Below are 14,832 nucleotides of genomic sequence, written 5' to 3'. Positions count from 1 at the left end.
TGGGACTCTGGAGACCAAGGGATGAGTGATGTCACCTTTGCAGAGGTGATTTTCCCCACCTGGTGAAAAAGACAGCTGTTTGTCATGCATGTTTTTGCATTTAGCTAGTTTATGAATGTGGACTGCCTTTACTTATCTGATAGCTGAATGTGAAGGACAGTTGTTAGGTTCTTCAAATTAGTGGACCAGCATCTCCTTGTGGAGAGTAAGGGTGGTAGGACTTAGTAGTAGAAATAATCAATAGATGTTTACTGGGGCTCCAGTCCTAGAACATCATGTGTAGAGAGTTGGTAAAGCAGGCTAGTAAGTTGAATAGTAGACTTTCTAGAATTTTCATATCACTGTATCTTTCTCTCACTGTTTCAGGTTATGGACCTTAAAGGGCAGATGATCTACATATTTGAATCAAGTGCCATCTTGTTCTTGGGATCTCCTTGTGTGGATAGACTAGAAGATTTTACAGGACGTGGCCTTTACCTTTCAGATATTCCAATTCATAACGCTCTTAGGGATGTTGTTTTAATAGGAGAACAAGCCAGAGCTCAAGATGGACTGAAGAAAAGGCTTGGGAAGCTTAAAGCTACTCTTGAGCAGGCACATCAAGCCCTTGAAGAGGAGAAAAAGAAGACAGTTGATCTTTTGTGTTCTATTTTCCCTGGAGAGGTTGCACAGCAGTTGTGGCAGGGACAAGTTGTACAGGCGAAAAAGTTTAATAATGTCACAATGCTTTTTTCTGACATTGTAGGATTCACTGCAATTTGTTCCCAGTGCTCACCTATGCAAGTTATCACCATGCTTAATGAGCTTTATACTCGCTTTGATTACCAGTGTGGAGAGCTGGATGTCTATAAGGTAGAAAATTTATTGCAGCAATTTGGTCTTCTAGGAGTTAGACTGCAGCTACACTGCAGAAATAGTGCAGTTTGACACCACATTAACTTCCATGGCTCAGTGCTATGGAATTGCAGGTTTTGTGGTACCAGGCCTTGCCGACAGAGAAGGCTAAATATATTACAATACTACAAATCCCAGAATTCCATACCACTGAGTCATGGCAGTTAAAGTGGTGGCAAACTGCTTAATTTCTGCACTCTGGCAGCAGCCAAGGCTAGCAAGTCTGTAATAAAATGAATGTGACCTGGAATACAGAAAATTATATGTCTAGGACTGCGGTCCCCAACACATTAATACAGAATAAGTGTATTGACTTTATTGGCACTGTCACTAGTAAATTTATAAAATAATAATAAATAAAACTTTTATTTATATACCGCTTTTCCTTCTGATCAAAGCGGTTCACATAGTATCACTTATATAAACATATATCACAATACAAAGCAATATAACACAGAATACATTACAACCAGCAATACATTACATCAGCGGCTACATCAACAATTTTACATAGTTCGATAAAAATCTAATACCATATACAATATAATTGCAGTTTTCCATCTTTAAAGAGAATCAGGAGGGTATGCTTTCTGAAAAAGATGAGTTTTCAATGCCTCTTTAAAGGCTTCTAATGTGGAATACAATCGAATCTTTTCAGGAAGAGCATTCCAATGAGTGGGGGCTGTTGCTGTATAGGCTCTCTGATGGGTTGTTACTAATTTCACCCTGGGGTATTCAAGTAGATATGTCCCTGATGTTCTGAGGGTGCGGGGCGGATTATGTAGGGAGAGGCGTTCCCTTAAGTAACTCGTGCCCAAGCCATGTAGGGCTTTAAAGGTAACAACCAACACTTTGTATTGCGCCCAGAAGCTAATAGGCAGCCAGTGAAGAGATTTTAATATAGGTGTTATGTGGTCCGATCTTGGGGTACCCATGACCAATCTGGCTGCAGTGTTCTGAACTAACTGAAGCTTCCGAACTTGGTACAAAAGTAGCCCCATGTAGAGCACATTACAGAAATCCAAGTGAGAGGTTACCAGTGCATGTACTACAGTTTCAAGGTCCTTTCGATCCAGACAGGGACGCAGTTGGCGTATCAGCCGAAGCTGATACCAAGCACTCTTGGTTATCGCATCTACTTGAGATGATAACTGTAGGGATGAATCCAGGAGTACTCCCAAACTGCGAGCTTTATCCTTTAGGGGGAGCATAATCCCATCAAGGATAGGATGACAAATTTCTCTATCTGGACTTGGGGTGCCTATCACGAGTACCTCTGTTTTCTCTGGATTCAGCTTGAGTTTGTTTTTCCTCATCCAGCCCATTACTGACTTCAGGCAGGTATCCAGAGGGGAGGTGCCATCCTTAGTCACTGTATCAGATGGAGACATGGAGAGATAGATCTGAGTGTCATCAGCGTACTGATAACACGGTGTTCCATGCTTCCGGATGATCTCTCCCAGTGGCTTCATGTAAATGTTAAATAGCGTGGGGAATAGAATGGCGCCCTGAGGAACGCCAGATGTCAGCTCCCTTTTATGGGAGCAGCTATCCCCCAGCCTCACCGACTGGAACCTACCCGAGAGGTAGGACCAGAACCACTGGAGCGCAATGCCTCCGATACCCAATTCTCCCAGGCGTTCCGGAAGGATACCATGGTCGATGGTATCGAAGGCTGCTGAGATGTCCAAAAGCACTAACAGGGTTACATTTCCCCTGTCAATGCCCAGATGGAGATCATCGACTAAGGCGACCATGGCTGTCTCAACTCCGTGTCCCGCCCGGAAGCCAGTTTGAAATGGGTCTAGATAATCGGCTTCATCCAAGACTGTTTGGAGCTAAAAGGCGACTGCCCTCTCAATCACCTTGCCCAAGAATGGTAATAGGGAGACCGGTCTGTAATTACTCATTAACAGAGGATCAAGGGAGGGTTTCTTCAAAAGAGGTCTTACCACTGCCTGTTTCAAGCGCAGTGGGTAAATGCCTGTACTGCAGCCATTCACTCGAAACCACAAGGTTGCGAGTTCAAGACCAGCAAAAGGGCCCAAGCTCGACTCAGGCTTGCATCCTTCCGAGGTCGCTAAAATGAGTACCCAGACTGTTGGGGGCAAATTAGCTTACTTGCTAATTAGCTTACTTGCTGTTCACCGCTATGATCTTTGGAATAGCGGTATATAAATAAAACAAATTATTATTATTAATTATTAATGCAGTTTTTATAGCATCTCCCCCCTGAACGGTCAACCAAGAAGGACAAGGGTTGAGAAGACAAGTCGTCCTTTTCACCTGACCAAGGAGTTTGTCCACGTCCTCGGTACTAACAAACTCAAAGCGATCCAGAATAACCTTGTTTCCAGAGTCACTGGACGCCTCTGCTATAGGATCTGTCAAAAAACTGGCGTCAAGATCAGCCCTTATCTGAGAGATTTTATCAGCAAAGAAGTCATTAAAAGCATCACAGCAGGCTATAGTTGGTTCTAATAAAGGGTTCAGGGTGGCCGAGGGTTGTGTTAATTCCCTAACCACCCTGAACAGCTCTGCTGGACGGGACTCTGCTGATGCAATCTGTGCAGCACAGAACGAGTTCTTTGCTGCATCGATTGCCACTCCGTAGGAACATAACATGTTCTCATGGAGTGTCTTATCAGATAAGTTCCCATGTTTCCGCCAGTAGCGCTCTAGTCATTGCGCAGCCCGCTTCATCTGGCGAAGATCTTTTGTGTACCAGGGTCTTTTATTTGAAGCAAGCTGGCAAGGATGCTCAGGAGCAATACTGTCTATTACCCTGGTAAGATTCCTGTTCCAATTATCGACCAGGATGTCAACAGAATTGCCATCGTTCCCAAACAAAACACCCTCTAAGGCTTCTTGGAACCTTTTAGGTTCCATCAGCTTTCGAGAGCAGACCATTCTAATAGGCCCTCCACCCCCGAGGGGTTTTTGGATCATGACTTTTAGTCCTACCTTGATCAGGAAATGATCCGTCCATGACGGGGAAATATCATTTATATCCACCCATGGATGTTCTCGGTCCGTACTGAAGACTACATCGAGTGTGTTACCAACACAATGTGTAGGGCCTGAGACCAATTGGGACAGGCCCATGGCTGTCATGGAATCCATGAACAACCGAGCCGCACCTGTTGGATCTGATATGGCGGCCTTGAAGGGGATGTTGAGGTCCCCCGAGACTATAAGCCTGGGAGACTCCAGCACCAGCTCCGAGACCAGCTGTGTCAGCTCGGCCAGGGAGTCTGTTAGGTTACGGGGTGGACGGTAGAGCAACAGAATCCCCAGACTGTCCTTGGCCTTCAGAGTCAGGTAAACACACTCGATGTGTCTCAGTTTTGGAACCAGATTCCTGGTCAAGGTAATATGGTTTTTATGGACTATAGCCACACCTCCCCCTCGCCCACTTTCCCTAACCCGCTCCTTTACTGTATACCCAGCTGGGAGGGCTTTAGCCCAGGTCACACAGCTATCCTCTCCCAGACAGGTTTCTGTGATGCATGCCAGGTCAGCGTCATGTTCATCCAGTAGATTGTATATAACATGAGATTTGTTTCTCACTGACCTGGCATTGCTTAGGAGCAAGGTAAGGGTCTGTGGTATGTTTGGGACGATCCTTGGTTCTTTCAGGTTAACAGGGTGACTGGAAGATGAGATAGATATTAAGCATCGTTACCAACAAGTATTTTTTCAAGAAATACTTGTAGAACCTCATAAATGGTAAATAGATAAATGGTAAAATAAACATTTTAACACTATTGCACTGTAATAATGAACATCCACCACAAATCAGACCTTACAATTCAGAATAATCTCCTTCAGCAGTTGACAAATACACATGACACTTCCACTTCAATTTACATGTACTTTTAGTAAAGGAACTTGTTGGATATTAGAGTGAACAGTATCAATGAGAGACCTTTAAAAGCCCTTCTGTACTTTCTTAATTTGACTTGCTTTATAATATTTGCATTTTACTTTTTTTAGGTTGAAACTATTGGAGATGCATACTGTGTGGCCGGAGGCTTGCACAAAGACAGTGAGACCCATGCTATGCAGATTGCACTGATGGCATTGAAGATGATGGAGCTGTCCAATGAAGTGATGTCTCCACATGGAGAACTCATCAAGGTTAGAAAGATACCTCAAAATCCTTCAACTATTGATGCTTTTCACTGCCTTCATTATGTTGAAAATACCTCTTATTTTTGTTGTTTTGTAAAATAGCACCTTAAAATGCAAAGGAATCTTGCAGTCCCTTTGAGACTAGCTGTACAAAAGTTGTAGCATGAGCTTTTGTAGACTATGGGGATATTCAGCTGCATGCTGCCCCTTTCCTGGCCAGATCAGGGCTGCAGCAAGCTCACACTGCAGCCCCGATCCAGCTCCTTTCTGCACCCTTCAAGGGGTGCCATTGCCGCGGTGGCGCGGCTTTATGATGCCCCTTCAGTACTGCATCATGTGGATGCAGCACAAGAGGTGCATCATGATGGTGCATGCCGTGAGGACTGGTGGGTGCTCAAATGGTACCATAGGGGTAGAATTAGGGTATCCAGAATGAGGACATTGCACCCTCACTCTGCCCACAGGCCAGCAGTTTCTGCCTGTCTGAATAAGGTCTTAGTCTACTTCCTCAAATCCATGGAGTGAACTAGTGCCCAGGAAGGACCTTTGTAGACTGTATGAATACTCATAGAAATGCAAAACTTAGGTGGTGATGAGGTTTTAACTATGGATGTTGAGGGACAAAGGTAGGAGGAAGATATTGCCTAAGACCAGGGTGGGTGGATGACCATATGAATAGTGAAGGGAGGTTTGGAACATGGTATGTGCAGCCTGGGAAATAGAAAGGAGATATGTCTCATTATAGTACAGGACACTCTTACCCAGTTTATATCTCCTTTCTGATTCCTAGCCTGCATAAAATATGGTTCCAAACCTCCCTCCACCATTACATGGTCATCCACCCACCCTGGCCTTAGGCAACATCTTTACTCCTGTCTTTGTTCATCGGTGACCTTAGTTAAAATCGAACTTGTCACCATACTCAAAAGTTTTGCATTTCTATGGCTATTCATATAGTCAGAATATAAATATCCTTCTTGGGCATCGGTTTACTACATGCATCTGAGGAAATAGACCAAGATCATGCTACAACTTTTTTTTCACACAGTTAGTCTCAAGGATGCTACAAGATCCCCTTGCATATTGATATAATAGACTAACATGGCTATGTCTTTGAATTCTAGCACCTTAAAATGTTTTTCTTTCACCCATGAATTAAACCAGTTGTTGTGAACAGTGTTCCATAATAACTAGTGCTTTTCAGTGCAGCATCAGGGCCAAATTAAATGTAACATGGGAGATGTGTAATCAGATTGCTTACATTTTTTGAAAATAAAAGCCATATTAGGTCATAATTTGGATAGGGAAGTAGTATTGGAGGAGTTTTACTTTTTTTACACCCTTCTCTGCATTTCTTTACTCTAAATAATCCCTTTCCATTAAAACTGCTCTTAACTGCACAGGAGGGTAGAAAAGGAAGGTACAGTTGTCATCCAAGACACATGGAAAGGCTCAGGCTGTGGGAGGGTAATCTGGAGTTAGCTTTGATAGAAACATTTTTGGCACTTCTGGGTTCAACATTTTCACCTGGCAACTCTGGAGAGAACAGTAAGGGCCAAGAAATTTTTACATACAGATTTCAACACTGAACCAAATGCAAACCTCCAGAAAAAAGATGAATGCCTCCACAGAAACAATTAAATGTGGATAGTTTATTTTCAGCCCAGGCAGCATGTGAACATGAATCACCAAGTGGACAATAATAAAACTCAAAAGAGCAGCTACTGGTGTGCTGAGCTCATCTTATAGTCTTTGTGCTTTCTTCCATCACACAATAACAGACACACACACACATACACACGGGGGGGGGGGGGGAGAGAACTCACTGAAATCACTGCGGCTCTGACTATTGCAGATCAGCCACTAAACTGATGGAATGTAAGCACCGGAGGGATCAAATACGTCAAAATTGTGTCATTTTCTTTTGCATTGTCTGTCTCTCTGTTTGTCATTTTCATCATCATCATCATCATCATCATCATCATCATCATCATCATCATCATCATCATCATCATCATTTATCTCTATCTCCGATTCAGCATTTTCTCACATTTCCTGTATAATTTCAGTTTCTTGAATAGGTTTCTTTGTTTTCAATATAAAACTTTGCATCTCTAGATCATATCATTGGGGTCCTAAGGGGCAGCCTGCAGCCGCTTTCAGATGTGCCCAATCTGGTTTTCCAGGGTGCAAAAAGAAGCTCCTTTTTGCATCCTGGAAAGGGTGCGATAGCCACAGCACCACAGCTTGAAGGCGCTCCTTTGGTGCTGCGTCGTGTGGATACAGTGCCAGAAGAGCACCATGACACTGTGCTGTGTGGCGGACAGTGCCATGACATCCTGAGGGTGTGTTGTGTAGATGCTATGCCCCGACTCCACCCCCAGGCTTGCCCAAACTGCTGGTCTGTACAGGGCCATAGTCTCTGTCACAGCGAGGTGTATGAGGTTTCTCCAGGATTTTTTTGAGGTCATAGTACTCTGATTTCAAGTTTGAGCATAATCTTTTATTAAGCAACATTGTTCATGCAGAAACCTTAGGGATGTGCAGTGCATATTTAAACATGGCATCTGTTTTTGAGGTTACAATACAAATAGCTGACTTTTCTCTCTTGAAACAGACAACATGCAGCAAAATATTTTGTTGGATAAAAAAGAATAAACAGGCTGTAATGCATTTACCATTTAAATGTAATGGTGGCATCAGAACATTGAAAACAGTGCTTTCTTTTGGGCGGAAGGGCAAGATGATTTGTGATAAGTGTATGTTTGATAAAAGGAGTTCCTGGTTTTCAGGGAGCAGCTTGTTCACTTAAGACTAGCCATGTTATAGCTGCTTGAAATCAAGTTATGTGAAGGTTATCACCATTCATTCACAAGAGCATGAAGTACTTTCATTTAAAAGGTAAGGTGGCAAGTCTGGTAACTTTTAGCCCTCTTCAGTCTCAGGAAATCAGCTGCTGCCCTAAGTGAGATTTTCAGAAGGCTCAACAAAACACTTCTAGTTTGTAAGCTTATCTCCCATTTATTTCAACAGGGTTCATTCAAAAGACCCACACATTCTTTCTTTAAATTGTTATGATTCATCAATAATACCTGCTGGACTATACTCACTCTTATTTCTGCATAAATATGCTTTGTTTTCATTAATTGTTATGGAAATGAACCACTGAAAGGATTCTCTTCTTTTACTGAGTATTGTTTTCCATATTGCACCACTTATTTAGGATTACACTCCATTATGATAGGAATGACATGAGGTGTCATTAATGATTTCATTTTTCTCAAATATAATAGTTTGTTTTTAAACTCTTGTGTGTTTTTTTTTTAAGATGCGTATAGGCTTACATTCTGGCTCAGTCTTTGCTGGTGTTGTGGGTGTTAAAATGCCACGATATTGTCTGTTTGGAAACAATGTAACACTAGCCAACAAATTTGAGTCCTGCAGTGTACCAAGGAAAATAAATGTCAGTCCAACAACCTACAGGTATAGTAGTTTAAATGTCTGGGGTTCATGTTATGCTAGTGATGGCCTTTTTATCATTTCCACAGTTATCTGCATCTTTTTCTGCCTGACCGTATTGCATCACATTCTGTTTGACTCTCATCTGATTTGACCTTCTGTCTTCCTGTGTGTGGCTTTTGGTGTCTTACATATCTCAGTGCTGAACTTCTTTCACAAAAGTGGTGTCCTCCTTTCTGTGAGCCATCTTGATGTTGAATGAACTAGAGCTCTGCTCAGTTGTTACTCACCATGATTTCCTAAACACAAGAATAGGGGAGGGCTTGGCCTCACCCTCTTCATCATTGCTTTAGTCATGTGGAAAATGACACATCTGAAGAGAAAAATGCCTTTTCATGTGAAGACTTCCCATGTAAGCACAATCCGTAATTTTCAAGCATTTTTGCCCTTGAGATGTATAACTTTCCACCTGAAGAAAGTGACAATGGAGTACTGATAAGTGCTCCCCTGTTCTCATATTTAGGAAAAGTACGGTGAGTAATTCTGAACAAGGCTTAAGTGACAACAAATTATTGCCCCCAAGCCCTGGAAAATATGTTGTACTTAGGTCCCTTGACACTAAAAGTCCAACAAGGCCACAAGTACATAGAAGAAAGTCTGAGGTTCCCCTTTTCATCAGCTTCTGACAGAAATTCCAGTAAAAAGTTTGTCTTGTGCAACTGTTACAAAATTGGTGCCATAAGTATAAATGAACCTTTTCTTTCACATTAAGTGGTAGCATTTCAAAACAAGTGTCATGTATTTGATAGTTCCTAGATGTGAGTGACATGAAAGAGAGCTATGCATTTGCAATTAATTGCTTTTGGATCTGAATTTCATCTGACAAACATGAAACATGTGGTGCCTGTATTGAGATACTTATTCTTAATGTGAAGAAAGAAGACTGTTTACATAAACTTATAACTTGTGCAATATATTCCCTTATTCAGTTGAGTTGGGGTGGTTAGTTCAAATATTTTTACTTTGCCATTTCAGCATAATCTTAGATCATCTTTTGTTTTCTTACATGTTTTCAGACCATATCCCCAACAACAATCTATTTTGAGCTTTACACCTCATGTTCTCAGTAATTTTATTTATTTGTTTGATTATTTATTTATTTATTTTCTGTCTGTGGGCTTTGGAGGGAGAGATAAGTGTAAGCCATTCTTCTCTCAACTGGCATCCTCCAGATTCGTTAGACGATTCTCATCATCCTTAACCAGTCTAACTCTGAAGTGTTTTCTGAAGAGGATGCTGGGCAGCAATTTGGAATAGTCTTATCAAAGAAAACACAAAAACTTTACCTGTTTAAAAGTTTAACTTATTTGTAAAATATCAGAACAACTGAGGTGTGGACATGAAAGTTTGGTTTTTTTAAAGTGTTTGTTGTACTGATCACAGATATAGCACATCCATGTATATGCAGTTTTCAGGAGCAGAATAGAATTTGACTCATAACTAAGCAAATTAAGACATACCATTAGTTTTATTATTTTTACTGGCTCTGGTTTGGTGAGTGGGGGGAAAACCCATTGATGGATATGCACAACTCCACAGAGGCCTCTTAATTATTTCCATGGTCAGGGACAGACCTGTGCAGATATTCAAAGGAACCTCTGTGCAGAAATTCATCTGCCGAGTTATATATAAACATTTATGTTTTAGTAACCCATACCATTCAGGTAAGAGAGTTGTTCACTCGAGCACATAGTGTCTAAAACATGTTATTGTGCTTAGTTGACAATCATTTTTATCTGTTATCTATGAAATATAACTTAAATTTATTTTATATTTCATAACAGCATTTATACTTGTTGCAGGTTGCTGAAGGATTATCCGGGCTTTGTATTTACTCCACGTTCAAGACATGATCTTCCTCCCAACTTTCCAAGTGACATTCCTGGGATCTGCTACTTTCTTGATACTTATCTTCAAGGAACACATACAAAGCCCTGGTGTCAAAAGGAAGATGCTGAAGATGGAAAAACAAATTTCTTGGGGACACCCACAAGCATACACTAAATGGTGTTTTCATGCTTTTCTGAGGATAAAATATGCTCCAACTTTTGTATTAATGAAAATGATTTTTTTAAAAAAATGAAATGTGACAGCACTTTAGCTTCTTAACACCTAAAAGCCAGTATTAAAATTACAACAAACATGTCACATACTGCTTGTAATGTTTCTTTTATATGGGAAATACATTTGGTGTATAGTAATTTGGGAACTAAAAAAGCAGGACCAAGACAGATTAGTCTCTCACAAGTGCAGAGAAATCTTTTAATCAGAAGGTTACATTCAGTTTCAGAAAAGTTATTTGGTGCTGTGTCTCAATGGAGAGTGGAACCAAAAATACTAGCGTAGTTTACTCGATAGCTTTTACTGCCAATAATTAAGCCATAGGAGAAGGATTTCAACTTTTTAGAATAGAGGAAAATGTAAAAGCTGGAAAATTACCAAATAATGGGGAGGGGATGTTGCCATCCAGGGAAGGCAGAAGGCACGATACGGAACCACAGAAAGGCTCACTTTGGATTCAGAGCCTGCAGTGCTCCAACAGATGACAGAAATCGAACTAGATAAAAATCTTCCCCTCTAGCCAAAAGCTCCCTGGCCAAAAGTTAGTCTGATAGGGACCCACTTTTTCCCAGAACCAGAGCATCTTTTTTTATATCTTTCCACCCTGTTCAGCATTTAGAAATAGCTTTCAAAGAAAGCAACAGGACTCTCCAGCATTCTGTCTACACAGAGCCAATGCACTTGCCTTGTGAGACCTACAACTCAGCTATTTGCATGCAAATTATATGGTCAGGCCCTGTACTATGAGTAAGTAAAATGTTGTTGGTTATTTATAATGAAAGTTTCCTTAATTATTTTTAATGGATGGTAACAACTTCAAATTATTGCTAGTATATGTTACCATCTCTTAGTTAATTCTGAAGCCTGCCCCATAAATAGGCAAAGGGGGAAAATGATGTTGAGAGTGAGAAACCCATATGCATTAGGAAGGATGAGTTGCAGGTTGTTTTACACTGTTCGTTTTTTATCTCACCTTGTCTCTTGTGAGCAGCTTTCCTGGAGACTTTGGAAGGGCAACTAGGCCTGGTCTCTCCCCTTATGTGGCTATTTGTTCAAACTAGCAATTTGTGATGGAATGGGAGCTCACTTTGTTGAAATACTTTATTAAGATGCACATGGAATATGTTGTGAAGAGAATGCACTGCTTGTCTAGAGCAATGATTCCCAAATCTAAGTCTCCATAGGTTGTTGGAACTCCCAGAATTTTATACTATTTGTCATACTGGCTATGGATACTGGAATTTGTCATCTAGCAACATCTGGGAACCCAAGCTTGAAAGTGGAATCTTGGATGAACATTGAACTTATGGACACTGGTAACAGAGGAGTGAGATGATAGGCAGACATTGAGTTGATGTATAAAGGAGCAGGATCTGCAGAGGCAAAAGCATGCATCCTCAGTCCATGGATTCAATGACTGATGCAGTGGTTCTTTTAAGGGTTTTATATGTTTTTAGAATGTCCATTTGTAGACTGTTATTGCTATAGTCATATTTGTAAACAGAAATTTAAACAGAATTCACAGAAAATGAAGGTAACACATTGTAATGTTTTACTTTCCCCCCCAAGCAATGATTAATCTCAGCTCTGTTTCTTCCAGTACTAGATCCCTATGCACTTTTCATTTGTGGCAGATTTTCATGGGGTAGTGCAGTAAACAATTCACAGTAGTTAGCATTCACATTGCATGTACACATAAACCACTTCAGATCTAGGCCCAGTTCCAATGTCTTAATGTACATGCATGCACTGTGATAACCCATGCATTTGCACTTACATCAAAAATGACTTGGCTAATTTTATTTTTACCCATAGCAACTGGTGTTGAGGGGCACCAGACAAGGTGAGTTAGGGTTGTTGATGTTTTTTTGTTTTGTTCCAGAGTGCATCACTTTAACTTGCTTCTCTTGAACACTTTTGCCATTTTAATACCCATTTCCTCAGATTTTAGAAACTCTATGTGTTCTCCATCCAAAATAATTTGGTATACAGTATTTGAAAATATAACTGCCTCTCTGTCACCACTATGTCCAGGTAAAACATGTTAACTTAAAAAGCAGCAGCTGCAACACATATTATTGGCAGCATCTCTTTACATGTCTGCTTTGTCTGTTCCTGCATCTTGTTCTGTGTTCAATCACCAGTCCATAACAGGCTCTCTTATCCTGGGGAGCAAAGAAGTCTTTGAAGAAGAACTTCTAGCTGAGTTTCTGTTATGTTTCTGAGTAACTCCCAACCGTCCTGGAGATATTTAACCTCCTGACTTTTCCTTCCAACTTTTTAAAAACCAATCTCTATATTCTTCTTCTTCTTTTAAAAAGACATTTCCACTTTTGCAGTGAAGTGTGACTGGCTTGCACTTCAGTGGCAATTTCCCACCTACATATGAATCACAGTTGATAGCACTGGAACTCTGGTTTCAAATGGCTTCAACTACATATACATTTCACTTTATGTTTTAGGCATAATTTATGATTAAGTCCAAGGTTGGTTTCTCTTTGTAAGTTCCATAACCAACTGTTCTATTGCAGTAATTTAGGCTATCTATAAATGTTTACATCTTTGTCATAATCAGAACACACATTTATTCTATCTATTCTTTCTTTAGATGTCTCCCTTCCTAAATTCATTCTCCATATCAAAATCACCCTGAGTAGTTTGGTCAGGACAGCATCAGAAGATGTTAATGAGATGTTAAGAGGTTAAGCAATTCTCTTAGGCTGCAATCTTGTCCTTGGCAATAGGTCTCACTGAAATTAGTAGGACTTATTTCTGACTGAGTAGACCTACATAGGATTGTTCTGCATACATAATTATCAGTTGTTTTCAGTGTTAGTATACAGAATATGCCACTTACTGCATCCTGAACTTTTTTCACTGTTCATAAATTAAATATAAGTAAAATATACAATCAATGTCAAAGCCTCTATGTTCAAAGCATCTTAATTTCTTAGAGTTAAAAATCTTATTTCAAGACCAAATCTTGACTATTCTGTATTATAGCAATATATGTTTTCTTATTGTTGCTATATTTCAGTTTTAATTGCATAGATTAAAAGATGTAAACTAAACCGATTCACAGTATTAAATATTTCTAAGCATTCACCACAAAAGAGAGGAAATGAGGTGAGGTACAAATTAAATATGTATATATAGGCTTTGGATGTGCTGTGGGTGTGTTTTGATATATGGTGAAGTCAATAAAAGGAAATACACTAGAATGGTGTACAGAATATTTTGTATAATAGTTACGTACACAAGGTCTGTCCTACTAAAGGATGAATCATAAAACAACAGCCTACTACTTCTCTAAATCCTTTGTAATTCCTGTCCACCTTCTGTGAACTCTGGAGGTTTCATCAATCCTGATTGTGTATGAGTAAAGATATGTGTGGTACATGTTATGATAATGCTTATCTATTTCAGAAAACGGTAGACCCCTGTCAAAAAAACCTCCTAGTGGTGCGTTCCATTGTCACAGCCAGACTGCAAGAAAGTTATGTTTTTCTGGACTAGATTATCAGTAGCCAAGACCATAAAATGATAAGAACACATATGGGGCTATATAGTATCAGACAAAAGGTCCATGCATGCCAGTATCCTGTTTATCACAAGGTCTAATGAGATTCTTCTGGGAATTCCACAAAGTTGTACATGAAGACATTAGAAATCCAGCAGTCTTAGGGCATACTATTAAGAAACCCAGCTTCTGAAGCTTCTTAATTTAATAAAGTCCTTCTTCCATCATCTTTCTTCTGAATTAAAATGGTGTAAATGCTTTAGCCACAAATCATCTGTCAGATTTGTGCAAAACAGGACTCAGCAGCTTTTCTAATGTTAGAGTATCAAAGATTAGATAAACTGCTGCATCCTGCTTTTCACAGAATCCAGCGCAAATCATTTGTGGCCAAATGTTGACTGCTTCTACATTTGCATAGCATGGCTTACAACTTTGGTGAAACTGTGCTTGTGGTCTGCTAAGTCCAGTTGATCTGGCATGGTTCTACCAAAGGAGAGACTTCTAAATCTTAAATTTTACCTTAAAAAGTTGTATTGGTAGACACTGACACACACACATATTCTAGCCTAAATTCATGGGTTAGCCCATGTGAATTAATGGAACATACACTAGTGTTGATTTTCCAAGTTCCCATTGATTCCATTGGCATCCTTTATTTGGGACCAACAATTATAGTAACTTGCCAATAGCCTTGGCCAACTAGG

General features: G+C 40.2%; 1 protein-coding gene across 2 annotated transcripts in view; it reads left to right on the top strand.

Annotated features, from left to right (window-relative positions):
• The window catches only part of GUCY1A1 (guanylate cyclase 1 soluble subunit alpha 1), a 49,831-nt gene extending 36,005 nt beyond the window's left edge, over positions 1–13,826 (top strand). The window contains exons 6-9 of one of the 2 annotated variants that reach the window (XM_042468562.1): positions 367–852; positions 4,891–5,034; positions 8,357–8,511; positions 10,350–13,826. In XM_042468562.1, coding sequence (XP_042324496.1) covers positions 367–852; positions 4,891–5,034; positions 8,357–8,511; positions 10,350–10,551 — 987 coding nt within the window. In that variant the 3' untranslated portion in view covers positions 10,552–13,826. The remainder of the gene's footprint in view (positions 1–366; positions 853–4,890; positions 5,035–8,356; positions 8,512–10,349) is intronic. The other variant, XM_042468563.1, reaches the window with a different exon arrangement.
• The last annotated feature ends 1,006 nt before the right edge of the window (positions 13,827–14,832 follow it).

The sequence above is a fragment of the Sceloporus undulatus genome, chromosome 5, assembly GCF_019175285.1.
Source record: "Sceloporus undulatus isolate JIND9_A2432 ecotype Alabama chromosome 5, SceUnd_v1.1, whole genome shotgun sequence".
In the NCBI taxonomy this organism is placed as follows: domain Eukaryota; kingdom Metazoa; phylum Chordata; class Lepidosauria; order Squamata; family Phrynosomatidae; genus Sceloporus; species Sceloporus undulatus.
The sequence above is the reverse complement of the archived record's forward strand: the minus strand, read 5'-3'. Positions and strand labels throughout refer to the sequence as shown.